Consider the following 13,982-nt stretch of genomic DNA (forward strand, 5'->3'; position numbering starts at 1 on the left):
TTATCATACATGTATATGGACTTACCAATTATTTTTTTTACACCATACATAATAGTGTGCTGGTAATGGTTTTTAAATGCCTTCCTTTGCTTGATTTATTCCATCAATTGACAGTGTCTGAGTTTTTGTTTACGCCCCTAAGAGATAAAGGAACACATTTTGTTTTCCTGCAACACCACATGCTCACCCTCTACAGATGTAGCTGCTTGATTTTCTATTTATTGTGAATGTTAAAAAAAGAAACAATAAAAAGCCACACAAAATAGCTGAGCTGTTTGGCACATGTACAGTGATGCTGTAGTTTAGAAAGCATAGACACAAGTCTTGTGATTATCATAAGAAAATAGAAATGAGAGGAGAGTCTCAAAAAGTCCAATTTCATGCTTGGATGACGTCCCCCTGTTCAATGTCTTGAAGTAAGCATGAAATGACAGAAAATGTAAAATTAGGCTTTGGTTCTTGTGAGGTCCAACATGTGTGCTTTGTTACATTCTTCTCTGAGGTCCGCTCTGTAGTTTACAGCTGTCTGAAAGTCCATTTATGGACTACAGTATGTGGTGGATGTGCTTCAATATGAGTCAGATGAAAGTCTCAGCAAAGTCAAATGCCATTTGACTTCTGGTCAAGAAGTTGATGGAATAATTGTCTGTGTGGTTGTTAGTGTGTGTGTGCGTGTGCGTGTGTGTGTGTGTGTGTGTGTGTGTGTGTGTGTCTGTATGTTTAAATAAAGAAACAGAGTCCTGTAAGAAACCACACAGGCTTCATTTATCCAATTGGCTCTCAGCAGGTCTCTCCCAGGATCCTGTGCAGGTCCTCAGGTAGAACACGCCCTTCTTCGCCACGACTTACATTCCTCACCATCCTGTGAAAACACGCACAAATACACACGCACAAAACAGACTTTAGGATTAAAACAAAACATTTCATTTACAGATTTTAAAAATCGGTACTGAAAGTGGTCTGAGTTTTACATTTCTGAAACAAGTTGTCTATTTTACCACATTCCAGACACTTCCTCATGAAGCAGCTGGATGACATCTCCAGAGTTGAAGATGATGTCATCAGTGCTGGCCATGCTACTCTCCACCATGACCCTGTACCTGCCCGCCACCTGGAACAGTAGAAAAAACAAGACAAGTAAACTCAGGTGAACAGTTCATTTGGATATTTTTCGAAAGAAGAAGGAAATGAAAGGCAGTACCTGCATGTTAGGCTCAGTGTTCATAAATACAGCAGGGATGTAATAATATGTGTTAACTGAACTAGCTTTGAACTGAACAGTTAGAAAATCTCACAAGAGGTGAAGGTTGATCCTCTTCGTCTGAGTCGGATATGTTGGAGAGGTCTGTTGCACCCCAGTCCTCCAGGCCATCACAAATTGCCACTGAGTGTGCAGGAAGAGGCCAAGCTGTGGGCGACAAGACTGCTGAGACAACTACAAACCGTAACTTGAACTTTTCCCTATATGTTTCCACTGTGGGAAAGAAGAAGTATTTTATTTCACAGTTCTTTCAAGCCTTCAGGATAAAAACGAAAAAACAAGCCAATGAGAAAAGAAGAGGAACTAAAATAGTGTATGTAATATAGTGTGTATGTTTTTGTCAAAAAATGACTCACTGCGTCTAGGTGAGTGAACCACAGGGTCCGAGTGGGCAGGGCTAGTGCGCACTGACTCCTCCCCTCTATGTTTGTAGGAGTGGGTTGTTGCTGAGGAACTGTGAGGAACAGGGAGACACGCTGAGCAGCCTCCCACCGATGCTCGGCCCCACGACACACATATCTCTGATGCACTAAACCATCACCATGGGAACAAGGCACAACCAAAACAAACAAAAACAAAAAACAACAAACAGCATCCACCGTGTCACAAAACTCAACCACATTCGGTAAAATAAAACCGCATTCCAGTGAGTTCACAATCACATATATTTCAGCATCTGATGTCAAAGGATGCTGGAGTTTATAACACAAGTATCAATGTTATCAGAGATTGCTGAAATACATGGATACATTTTTTTTTGGGAGAACACATCATCCTGCCAACATACCAGGCCTTGAGAAAACAGCATTTGCAAATAATATACAGTTTGGTTTCACCCATTTTGAATTTTAGATTGGGAGTAAATTTCACATTGTCCAAAGAATAGAAAATAGAAATTCACATAAAATGTTTGGCAAGCCTATCTTCTAGATTATTATTTGCAAATGCTATGTGACTCACACAAATGTAGAAAAATAATTCAAAAAGTGACAGAGTAAAAACAACTCAAACAGCATATCTGATTATTTTATCCTCAAACAAATGCACTTTTAGATTTGATAAATGGGTCTATTGACAGGATATGACTAAAGTGTGTTTATTGTAATAAAAGACCCCAACAAGCAACCAGTTAGTCTGACTCTCAGTGCTGTTTGTGTCCTCAAGGCCCAATCATTTCATGCTATACGACAAAGATTACAATCTTTTCAAATCCAAAACAACTATACATTGGTTCCTGTTTTTGTCCAAAGATTTGAATGTGTTGGAATCTATAGCCACCAAGCTATAAAGTGAGAAACACAAAAATAACACTGCAGTGCCCATGTTCAATCTGTGAAACAGTGTGACTCTTGCCTTGGGAAGAATAAAGATTAACGCTGCAGACAAACACTGTACGACAAGTTGGATTACACAAAGAGCACTTGTTAGGGCCGGTCTACTGATTGATGGTTTTGATATCTGTCTTAACCAAAATAAAACCATGCATCTGCCTGCCGCGATGATAACAAGTTTTGTGTCGTCTGTAACTAAAATTATATCATGCCAGCATGCTACCAGTTCACAAAACAGAGGCTTCTCCACCAAAAACAGCACAGTAACCCCAAAATCCAGATTCTAGTATCAAATATTGACATTGTCCTGGACAACCAGTAATTTTATACACAATGTGTTGTGGAAAAAGTAAGACCTAGTAAAATATCTAATATTAATTCAAGTTCTGTTCACACTTTGATGGTAAAGTCTTAAGAATCATCAATCATGTTCATCCAACTAATTTAGTCACTCAATAAAAAAGCTTTATCACAAAATCCAGCTAAACTGTTTAACCTGCTGAACATAAACTGTTTAAGCAGCTAAATCCATTAGCAAGCAGGTCTCACTCAGTTATCACAGGTCCTCAAACCATCTGATCAGGGACTGGATCGCTCTCTACATGCTCCTGAATTCAGTAATTTGAATTTCAGCACTACAGACAATGTCATTGTTAAATGAAGTTTTCAGGGATGGTGATAAATACGCTGTTTCATCCCAAAAACACACTGTTCAAGTTTAAAACATACTCATTATTCAGCGCTCATCTTAATGTGCCATTTTTTACACATCATGTGCACCACACACCAAGAGGTCATACACTGACACACAGGATGGGGGGAGGGGCATACAGAGCGAATTACCTGTCAGAGATGGGGTTGTCTGAGAGTAGAAGAGAAGGAGTCTCATCTGACAAAGGGTGAAGAAAGAAGGGACACAGGGTCATGGCTTAAATACTGCAATGTCAGATCATCCAAGAAAGTAGTTGTCTTCATAAGCAGTACATTTAAACCAATAGATATATGGCAATGTCCTAAGGCAGGAAAGTAATAAAGCAAAAAGAGAAACCTTGGCGTAGTTTCTGCTGGTTAGTGAGAATTTTTCGAATCTCTGTCAGCCAGGCAACTTTGACCTCCACTGTGGGGGCCTGTATTGACAAGTGCACAGAAAAATTAAAAAAGGAGTGAAATTAAGCCATGAAGCAAGAGATGATGGTGAAAACACTGAAACTGCCATAAACGAGGGAGTATAAAATTCAAAGAAGAAGATGAAATACCTGAACTATGTACACTACTTCTCTGCCACTGTACCACAGTTCAAATTTCTTCACATCTCCTTTCACGGTCTCTGTGATTCCCACTGCACTCATCTGAAGTAAAAGAAAAGGTTTTTACATTTCGTAACCCACAGTACTAATTTCCTTCATTGTGCACAATAATATTCAAAGTTAGCATAGCATGTATCCAATAAAGGCTGTACTCTGAGGCAGGATTTAAAGCTGTAGAAAGGCGTCCTGTCGTGAGAGTCTTCGTCTCTGCGCTTGCAGAAGAGGAGGGCGTGGTCGTAGAGGAAGAGATGTCTCTGCATGGGCTTGAACCTGGCCATCTCCTTCATCCGCACTGCTGCCCTCTTATGGCTGATCCATACACTAAAGCCCCCCTGCATCACAACTCGGCCCAGCTGGCTAAGGTCACCCTGGGACAGACGGACAGAAAGATCAAGGTGACTGTAACGGAAATCAAATGTTCCAACAGGTGACACATGTAATCTAATCTACACCATACTGTATATTATGTATTTATCTGCATATGAAACTTAGTGTGCTTTGCCTTTAATCACGCAGCAATATAAATAAGATACATGCTATATGAAACTAGATTTCTGCCTGTGTTTGGTCCATATGTGTTGTTGTTAGTTTTAACCAAATTAGCTTTTTTAAAGTTTTCTTTAGATGTTTCTGCATCAAAGAAGTACACAATTGTTTCAAGCTGAAAAAGCATTGAATAAAGGAAAACATTAGACATATTTATTTATATCTCTTCTTTGAAAAAAGTAATAATAATACATGTATACCGTATGACACAACTTTAGCAAGAGCTGTATTTCTTAAAGCAGCGAAGTAACTCTTGTCATGTTGCTAATACAAAGTATACTGTGGCAGATTGTGTATATATGTTTTCTTTTTCATATAATTTCCTTTACTATCTTTGCTTTTTCCATTGTTTCTCTAGTTCAAATTCAAAAAACTTTATTTGTCCCCGGGGGGCAATTCAAGATACCTAGTTGATACCTGATATCCAGTGATGGCTATCTGATGCATTGAGTCGTTGACAGACTTCAGCAGCTCCAGCATGGAGCTCAGAGCCTCCTGCAGTTCACAGCGGAATCTCTCCTCCGTGCAGTGTTTCAGCAGCTCCTGAAGATAGAAGTAGTCACAGTTCACAGGTCAGTGTTTTTTCCGTACATCTAATCCAGTCTGCATCAGTGTCTGACTACAAAACTGTCTGTGGGTACAAAAGAAATGTGTGTAGCTCAACAACTCGAATATTGTTGTTATTTTTAGTCTGTTCCTGTTTACAACTTCTTTTTTTTAATTAAAAAAGAATATATATAACGGGTTAATTATTTTATAACACATACACATTTACATGATTATGGGCATGGCTGAGTTGATGGCTGGAGGGTGTTGAAGGCGTTTGCCCGGAGACTTAAATTAAAGCCCATCTCAGTTCTACCTCTTTGCATGTTCCTTAAAGGTTAGATAGACATAATGTTTCCAATATGGCCCCCGCTATCGCCAGGCTTCAAAACTCTTCTTCAGAAACAAACAGGCAGTGTCACTGAGACTTCGTCCACGTCTTATACGCTTTAGGGAGAAAAACTAGTTTTCCTGTTTGAGGTGTCCTAATCTGCTCCAGCCATCACTAAACTAGCTTAGCATGTTACTGTCTTGGCAGAGTTCCCAGAAGCCTTCATCAATGATAAATACAAAACCTTGAGTAGCAGCTGGTACTTTGTCAAACGCTGGACAGGTTTCAGGAGGTAAGAGTCCAGACCCAGCTTATGGTCCAGCTTCTTCTGGCACTCCTGCAGAGACAGAGAGATACTGATTGTGCCTCCAATCCGCATCAGTCCAAATTATTTTTACACCGTAAATGTGATACAGAATGGGGGTCTTCCTAAATGTTTGGCCTGCAACTACCTGGAAAAACAGCGAATCAGAGCACTGTCTCCATAGGAGATCAGAGCGAGGCTTGTTTTGGCAGTAACGCTGATACACCTGGAACTTCTCTTTCTGCTCATAACAGAAACATAAAAAAAACACACACATATACTGTATATATTCTTAGACTTGGGTTTGATATATCTTGGTTTTTTTTTTTTACACAAAGTCATCATGTTAGCCTTCATGTTTCCTCACCCGCCTCAGGAAACATGCCCCCACCCTTTCCGGCGTCTCCAGGCAACCCTGCAGATCTTGGAGGAAGATCCTGAGCAGTGAATGAGAGGGGAACGAAAAGGAGTCAGATTGGCATGAAAAGATCGAGAGACAAGGACATCTGTGTGACAGCTTGTGAGCTCTGTGTTTGTGTGTGTGTGTGTGTGTGTGTGTGTTTCATGCCTGCTGTGGAACTGGTAAATCTCCGGCATGTTTCCAAACAGAACGTCCTTCTGGCTAAGCAAAGCTGGAGGAAGTAGATTAGACATGGATGGATCCTCCATTTCTGCCCTGTAGCCCTAAGGAGAGGAGAGTGACAAAACGGCAACATTGTGAGTTAAAATGTTGGCAGGAACCTTTCCTTAATGTTTCTTGTTCACTTGTAAAACCTTCTGCCCCCTGCTGTAAACTGTAATCAAAGTTTTTATTTTATTTTAATAAACTCACCAGAAGAACAGCGAGCAGTTCGTCTACATAGATTCTCTCTGTAGCAATCAGTTCCTTCATTATATGGCTATAAAATGACAAGACAGCGCACACTGATTCCTTTGCTCCAAAATGCATCGTAAGAAAAAAAGCTGGCAAACTGACACATAAATAGTGCAGGAGAGTCTGGAGAGTGTAATGTAAATTTTCAGGTAAATTATCATGTGCTAGAGGTTTTCAATTTCTCACCGCGTGACTTGCTCTGGATTGTCCTCTGTCTCTGATTCTGTTTCTGTCGTGGATCCGTACAAACAGCTGCGGTTGCCTTGGAAATCATGCATCACCTCGATCTAATAAAAACAAACGGAAAGCAAATATGTCAGCTTTGAGCTTCAGATGGATTTGTTAGACATGTTCAGGGTCATATTAAGCAACAATGGCAATGATTGACTATCATAACAACTGTACACTAAACAACTAAATGACCATTTAAATGTTAAAAGCAAAAAAAAGTCAAATAAAGTGTAACACTTAATAAAACAGTTATAAGTGTACGAAAACAGTTATAACTGCAGAAAACCAATATGCTTGTAGAAAGCATGTCTAAAGTAAGCTGTATTTGTTGCTCTCTGTGAATGGGGATAGCTTTGTACAGCTCTTCTCTCGTCTTTTGACAATTCTAAGCAATTTTCACTCTATCAATTCAAAATCATTCAAAACAATTTGAGGTTCAGTGTCTTGTGTAGGGACACTTCAACATGTGACTGCAGGAGCGGTACATTCAATCTCATAGTTGTCCGGGCTTTTAACTATAAAATAAAATATGATATCGTCATTGAGATGCTCATTATTGTGCACAGTGTTTTCACTGCCAGTTACACAAAACACACTCCCCTTAGGTTGGTTGCTGTTCCTCCTCGCAGCTCTCTTGCCAGGGAGCAGGTCAAAGGAGAACTTAGAGTTCAGGACGTTAAAGTCTACACCTGCGGAGAGAGTAACACAAATACAACCAGTGATACCAGAGCAGTACTGTGGGCAACGATGTTGATACCAATTGTCAAATGGCATTAGAAGTGAGTACAGGTGGAAAAAGAAGTGGGATTGAGGCTTGCAAGAACAAAGACGTGATAAGATTATAACAGATAGGGAGATTTTTTTTTTTTTATAATTAAAAACATAACCGCACTCCAAAAATAAATGAAGGAAAAGAGCTAAGAGCTGGATATTGTTCCTGCTTTTAATGTCAGATTATTTAAGAGAACTCTTTAAAACAAATAAAATCAGAGCATTTATTGGGGTGATGTACCATGCTTGGGGGAGAAGAGGGGTGATTTGCAGCGCTGTAAGGTCTGTTCTGGTTCTGGTCTCGGGGCCACCAGCTGAATCGGTCTGACCTGAACATCAGCCAACTTCTTCAGACACTGCTCCCTGTTTCTTATCATGGACTGCATTGAGTTTAGCTTCTCTGTCACCATGGAGATCTGGGACTAAAAACAAGAAACACAGAGCATTTGATTTGTAGTGAGTTGTCGTCGAGTGCTGTGTGCGTTTTGTGTCAGTAGCAGCGGGTAACCTGCAGCTGTGGGCTGAGTATGGCTTCGAACTCCAGGCTCAGAGTGTCCTGACTGCTTTTCAGTGCAGAGGGCGCCCTCTCCTGGTGACGGCTCAGGTATTGCAATGCCTCCTGAGCTCCCTCCCTGGTTTGAAACTTGTCCACCATTTGACTGGCCAGAAGGTAGGCGCCCTCGTCACACCATCGCAGGGCCTGCACACATGCACAAAAACATCAAAAACACAATACGAGGAAACACTTATTCAAAGATGTCACTTCTAAGGAATTGGTTCATTTTCGTTTGACAGAAAAAATTATATAATTAATTAATTTTTCAAACTGAGACTCACTGACTTTGGCTCATTTTCTGTGAAGAACATATATCAGAATACATATTTAATGACCACACACCATACACCGCCCCCCCCCCTACACATTTCTATTACATATAAGATGTCCGGGTCCACTGGACCCGGGGCTAATAGGAGTGTGGAAATTGATGTTCTGTGTGTGGTAAAGAAGCAGAACTGCAAAACTGCAAAGTATGGTATAAAGATCTGGGCTGCCTGTGATGCCACTTCCTCATATGCTTGGAACTTACAAGTCTACACAGTCTATGGTCTACACAGGGAAACCTGATGGAGGAGCCCCCGAGAAAGACCAAGGAATGAGAGTTGTCCTCGACATGTCTCAGGGACTCAGTGGACACAACATCACATACGCCAATTTTTTTTTACCTCAAAGCCACAAAATGCAACTGGTCCATCAGACCCACAAACACTGGCTGAGTAACAACAATATGAACATTACACAAGGGTTAAAGTTAGTACACTGTTTATCTGTTTCAGGGTTAAGTTTTTGTTAAGGGTGCATTAAGGAAGTCTTGAATTAATAAAACAATCAACACGTGTTTCGTGTTCTTTGCTCAAACAACAAACAACAAAGAGGTTGCGTATACTTCAGTAATTTTGCTTGTGTTTCCATTTTTATTGTTATTTATTAAACCTTTATTTAACCAGGAAGAGAAACTCATTGAGATTAAAAATCTCTTTTTAAAGGGTGTCCTTGAAAAAACAAGCAGCAACACAAGTAACAGAGTTTCAGACAGACAACAAGCAGCCAAACATCGAAATACAAAAAAATACATACAATACATCACATATAAATCCTTGGATTTAATCAGGTTGGCACATTTACCCCCTCCAGGCGGAGCAGCAGGTCTCGTGCTCGATTGAGTGAGGCCCGCTTGGTGCGTATGGAAACAGTGATGACATCACAGTGATGCCGCAGCTCATTGCAGCGTTGGACGATTAGCGCCAGGGCGTAGTGGTGGTTAGCTGCCAACTGGTGGCCGTGCAGGATCACCACCTGTGCACGAGCCATCTCCTCCTGGTCCACAAACACACACAAATCATGTTCTTATTTTGTTACACGGGACGCCTGCTTTGCCAACTGAGCTAACCAGCAACCCCACATCAAGTTTTTGGTTCGTAATCATCCCACAGGGGTCGAATCCATTTGGTTTGAAGCACAGGATGTCCTGTCTAAGACGGGACAGTTGGCAATAGTCACATTTCGTGTTTTATTGGTACTAAGAATAGAAGTCGGTATAATCTGTAGTAATTGCTGTGGATCCTTTTCCAATAATCAGAATTTAGAATTGTATAGCAAGAGTGCAGTCTATGCCTGCTCTATATGTGAAGAACTGTTGTTGTTGTGATTCAGGGCTATACACTTTAAAAGTATTTAAGAATTAATGAAGACTAGGGCATTAAAACTGCTCCTACTTTAGTAATTCATTTTCTTGTGCTCTCTTTAAGTTGTAATCATGTGCTTGTTGTGTATGTGGTTGTGTGACCTGAGCGTGTGTGTCCAGTGTCTCCAGGTCTCTCAGCAGTTGCTCTGTCTGGACCACAGTGTTTCCAGCAAAGGGGATCTCCTTCTCCTGGTCGGTGAGTCTCTCGAGCACCTCATCCATCTGCATACAGACACACACAAGCACATCACATACAATCATGCGGGTAGTATAACAAACATAGCGTCTATATTAGCAGTCATCTCACCTGCTGGAAGCTCAGTTCATAGTGCAGCAGCTGAAGGTACTGCTGCAGCTTCAGGTGGTGTTTCTCAAAGAAGCCATCAAACGCCTCCTCCATGTCTCTGAGCTGCGCCAGGAGCCTAAAACACAAGACGCTCAGTCGTTAACAAAAAGCTACCCTGTAAATTAAAGGTTCAGTTAGATTTGATAAGTTTTCTTGTACTACTGTCTCTAATATCACTATTAGACGTCATCTAATTTCTGTACCTCTGGACAGTGTCCATGTCTCCTTTTATTTCCCTCTCCTCCTCCACATCCCTCTTAGAGGCCTTGACAGTTTCCAGATTCGACAGCAGCAGGCGGCCTTCTTTCAGCACATTCCTGATATTGTCCTGACAATCCAGACAAACAAGAACAACAGACAGAAGAAGACATTGAACCAAGAAACAAAGAAATATCAAGAAACCAAGAGACAGTATACGTACCTTCATCTGTCGGTATCGATGTGTGTGTGAGTGAAGCAGGAACTCGATGGCGCTGGCTTCGTCTGGAAGCTCAGTCTCAGACAGCTCTGAACCAAAGCCCTGCAGCAACTGGGCGATCTCCTTCACTGTCACTGCAAAAGTCTCAATTGCCTGCTCCCAAACACAACGTTTCACACATAACAAACAGACACATGAACAAACACTGACAATTCTGATTGATGTGTGATGTGTAGTTTCATCTTAAATCATTAAACACAAGAACAGAAAATGTATTCCTGTCTACTGCCTTTAATAAACCGGGCAGTATTGAGACTTAGTGAGTCATTAGTTTTGTTTTCTTGTGCCGTTTATTTTTCAGAGACACACATCAGATGTGCGTACCGTGCGAAGGACAATCCAGTCGCTTTGGCAGTACTCCACTTTGGCAGTGAAATCTGAAGTGAGGTGGTTTTCATCGATGTAACGCAGCAGGTCACCCACTGAACGCAGCATCACCACCTACAAACAAAGACACACAGGACTTCTACTAAAACAGCACCCTGGCAGGTACTGGAATACATTTCACTTTTTGACAAAAATGACGTAAATTAGGAATACCTAATGTATTTGGCAGTGTAAGGTTGTTGTTGACAAGAGAGTAGAGAGTAAGACCACGAGTAGACTCAAGACGAGATTTTTTTTGTAAAAAGAATTTAACTCACCGGCATTTTCAGCAGGAAATCATCCTGGCTGAAACGGAAGCCCAGGTCAGTGCTCGAAGATGGACTCGGGGTGGTGCTCAAAAGGCCGGTGGGGCGGAGCACCAAGACCAAATGCAGATTGCCTGGAAATGAAGTCTGAAAGAGTAAGATGTGCATCTTTTAGAGAGATGAGAAGAGGGCTTTCTTCTAAATAATCTTAAAACAGTCACTTTCACCAACTCATCATGAAAGAAAATACAAAAATTCAAAAGCATTTTATAATTGTGGTATATTTACACAATGTTAATAAATAGCTATTCCCATATGGAGTTATGGATTAAATCATGGAAAGCTGACTGGCAAATGAGGAACGCCGTTTCACGTTTATTTGGAGAAAATGACTTGTGAAATTGTGGTTACCTGAGTTGTATGGATTACAGAGTAAAGAGCGGACAATAACAGGATTCCTGGTGTCAGTCAGAACAGCTGACAGTTAGATGCTGTTAGTCTTGAAGTCCAGCAAACCTCAACACAGCATCAGCATGCCTCAACGTCAATCTTGAGTTAACAACTCAGCTCCTCAGACTCCCTCTGCTGTTTCCTCACTTTTCTCTCACTTCCCCATCTCTCTACAAACACCAAACTGTTCTTATCTCTTCAAACACCATCTTTTATTTCAGGGATGCTACAGATTCAGCACTCGCCTAAAAATCTTCTGTCTTGCTGTCTTACAGTTTGATTGAATTCCCCATTTTATATCACAGTTTTCTTTTGTTCCTCGCTCATATCTAGGTACCTCTGCAGCTTTTCCTGCAACAGGACATGTCTCTGATAAGCACATTTTCAAAACGCACATCATTACTGAAATACATCGCTGTATTTTTCTCATTTCTCATCTTCATACTGAGAGACTTATTGAGCAATGTAGTACAAGAATTAGCAGCCAGTGACTTGTTCACTCCACCCAGGACAAGAGTGTGACAAATAATTGATGATAACTGAGCCGACAACTAATCAAGTGATCAATCTACTGTGAGGGTACTTCGTCATTCATTTATGCCATAGTTTTTCATAGTATTCTGGCCTAACCAGAACTGTGTTGTGCCGTGTCACATGCTCAAATAATACAGTGTTGATATGCAATTATAAACAGCGGTCTTGCTCCCAGTTTCGGCTCAAAAGTGTCAACATTGAGATGTATGTTGACACCAAAACTACAGGACTCATCTTTTAGAAGGCCCATTTCCAAATCCTCATCGGTGCATTTAGGCAACAATCCTAATTGTTTTGGTTTTGATTTCAAACATAACTGAACATTAATACACATGGTGCAGTAAAAAGTCAAATATATGCTTTCAAAGTGAGTTGCAGTATAAGTATAAAGAAGCATGTGAAGTTATCATGTAAAACAACCTAAAAACTATCCAAAGGTGAGTAAAAGTAAGTGAGTATAGTTACAGTCATTTAAATCTAGTTTGACCTACAGGCCTTGGGCAGCAGCTTACTGACGTGTGTGTGGGTAAAAAGTCCAAGTCATCAATATGAACCTGGATCTTCACTGCTACAGTAGCCATCAAGAATGTTAATGTGTTATTACAGACTTTACAGAAGCTCTTAATAACACATAGCTTTGTTGAGATCTGTGGGCATTAAGGTGGCTATATGACACATATTCTTAAATCAGTTACATAAAGCTGCAAAACTTGAACACATTCCACAGTCAGGTTACAGACTGCAGTGCCAAACCTGGTACTGCCTCTTGCAGTTCTGCAGTTGCAGTCCAAACAAATACACGCACACACACGCGCGCACACATCCCGTTTGTCATTGGCCCGTCCTGGTCCCCCCACAAAGACTTATAACATTTTTAACTGCGATCTGAAACTGGAAGCTGTTTCAGATATCCGCTGCAGTTTGCACTGTACTGAAGCACATCCCATCATCTGTGTCGCAGTAATGAACTGTCCTCAGAGCAGCTCGTCCCTCCTATGCTGCAGTATCCTCACCGCCCCATGTAAAGCCTCCCACCTCCCGGCGAAGCTTACCGCGGCCCGGCGTAGACGGGGAAACCCCCATATCGGGTTGGACTCGGCCATGGCTCTTAACGCTCTCCCCTCTTCTCCCCGGACGCAGGAAGTCTGCAGCGGGACGTGGTGTAGGGAGCGAGCAGCCGCAGCGATGGCACGGTAACCTACTGCAGTGTCCGGGCGGGCCGTGCGGCGCGGAGTGCACCTCCGCAGACGCACTTCTCCTCTGGAGCAGGAGGATAGTGATGATGATGGTGGTGGGGTGTGTTGCATTCACCTGACGTCAAAGCCAAAATTAAGTGTCACACTCCACGGGTGAGCATTTTGTCGTATTAGGCTATAAATTAAGTGCACAATTCAAACTAAGACGAAACTAATATTGGCACCAAGTGAGAATGGGAAATGTGAATCTCATTCTTTTCCTGATGCTAACCCAATTAGAAATATTAAGAAATAGAAGTATGTATATAGCCGAACATTTTTCAATTTGCATTTATTTCTTTTTTTTTTTTTTTTCTTTTTTTTATTAAATGTTTTTGGGGTTTTTTTATCGAGTTTTTCCATTTTTTATAATAACAGCAACAAAAGTAACTAATTTATTTCCTTTTGTTTAATTTCCAGACAGATCATTTTCTGTTGGTTGGAAAATGCAAGGAAAGTAGTTTCAGGCAATGGATTTCTAACTAGCTTTAAAGGAATCCATTAGGTGGCGCTTGGAGCTCAGGGAAGTGTCAAACACCTCTGGATAACCCCTCTTATTTGA

At 41.1% G+C, this 13,982-nt stretch overlaps 1 protein-coding gene across 2 annotated transcripts; it reads right to left on the reverse strand.

Annotated features, from left to right (window-relative positions):
• Positions 1-738: 738 nt before the first annotated feature.
• On the reverse strand, positions 739-13,741 carry mcf2b (MCF.2 cell line derived transforming sequence b). Of its 2 annotated transcripts, none has more exons than XM_079355379.1 (26): positions 13,238-13,741; positions 11,214-11,348; positions 10,894-11,010; positions 10,513-10,662; positions 10,295-10,419; positions 10,053-10,167; positions 9,848-9,967; positions 9,187-9,378; positions 8,011-8,202; positions 7,744-7,924; positions 7,332-7,420; positions 6,687-6,787; positions 6,459-6,525; positions 6,195-6,310; positions 5,994-6,063; positions 5,775-5,867; positions 5,567-5,659; positions 4,863-4,988; positions 4,052-4,267; positions 3,849-3,941; positions 3,641-3,719; positions 3,436-3,481; positions 1,618-1,715; positions 1,296-1,408; positions 999-1,111; positions 739-862 (listed from the first exon to the last, which is right to left on the reverse strand). In XM_079355379.1, the coding sequence occupies exons 1-26, from the start codon at positions 13,490-13,492 to the stop codon at positions 781-783; spliced, it is 3,177 nt and encodes a 1,058-aa protein (XP_079211505.1). In that variant the 5' UTR covers positions 13,493-13,741; the 3' UTR covers positions 739-780. The 2 variants fall into 2 exon arrangements, with proteins under 2 accessions (XP_079211505.1, XP_079211504.1); XM_079355378.1 differs by having other exon boundaries at positions 1,618-1,790; positions 13,238-13,739.
• Between the last annotated feature and the right edge of the window lie 241 nt (positions 13,742-13,982).

This window comes from Symphodus melops, assembly GCF_947650265.1.
Source record: "Symphodus melops genome assembly, chromosome: 11".
Taxonomy (NCBI): domain Eukaryota; kingdom Metazoa; phylum Chordata; class Actinopteri; order Labriformes; family Labridae; genus Symphodus; species Symphodus melops.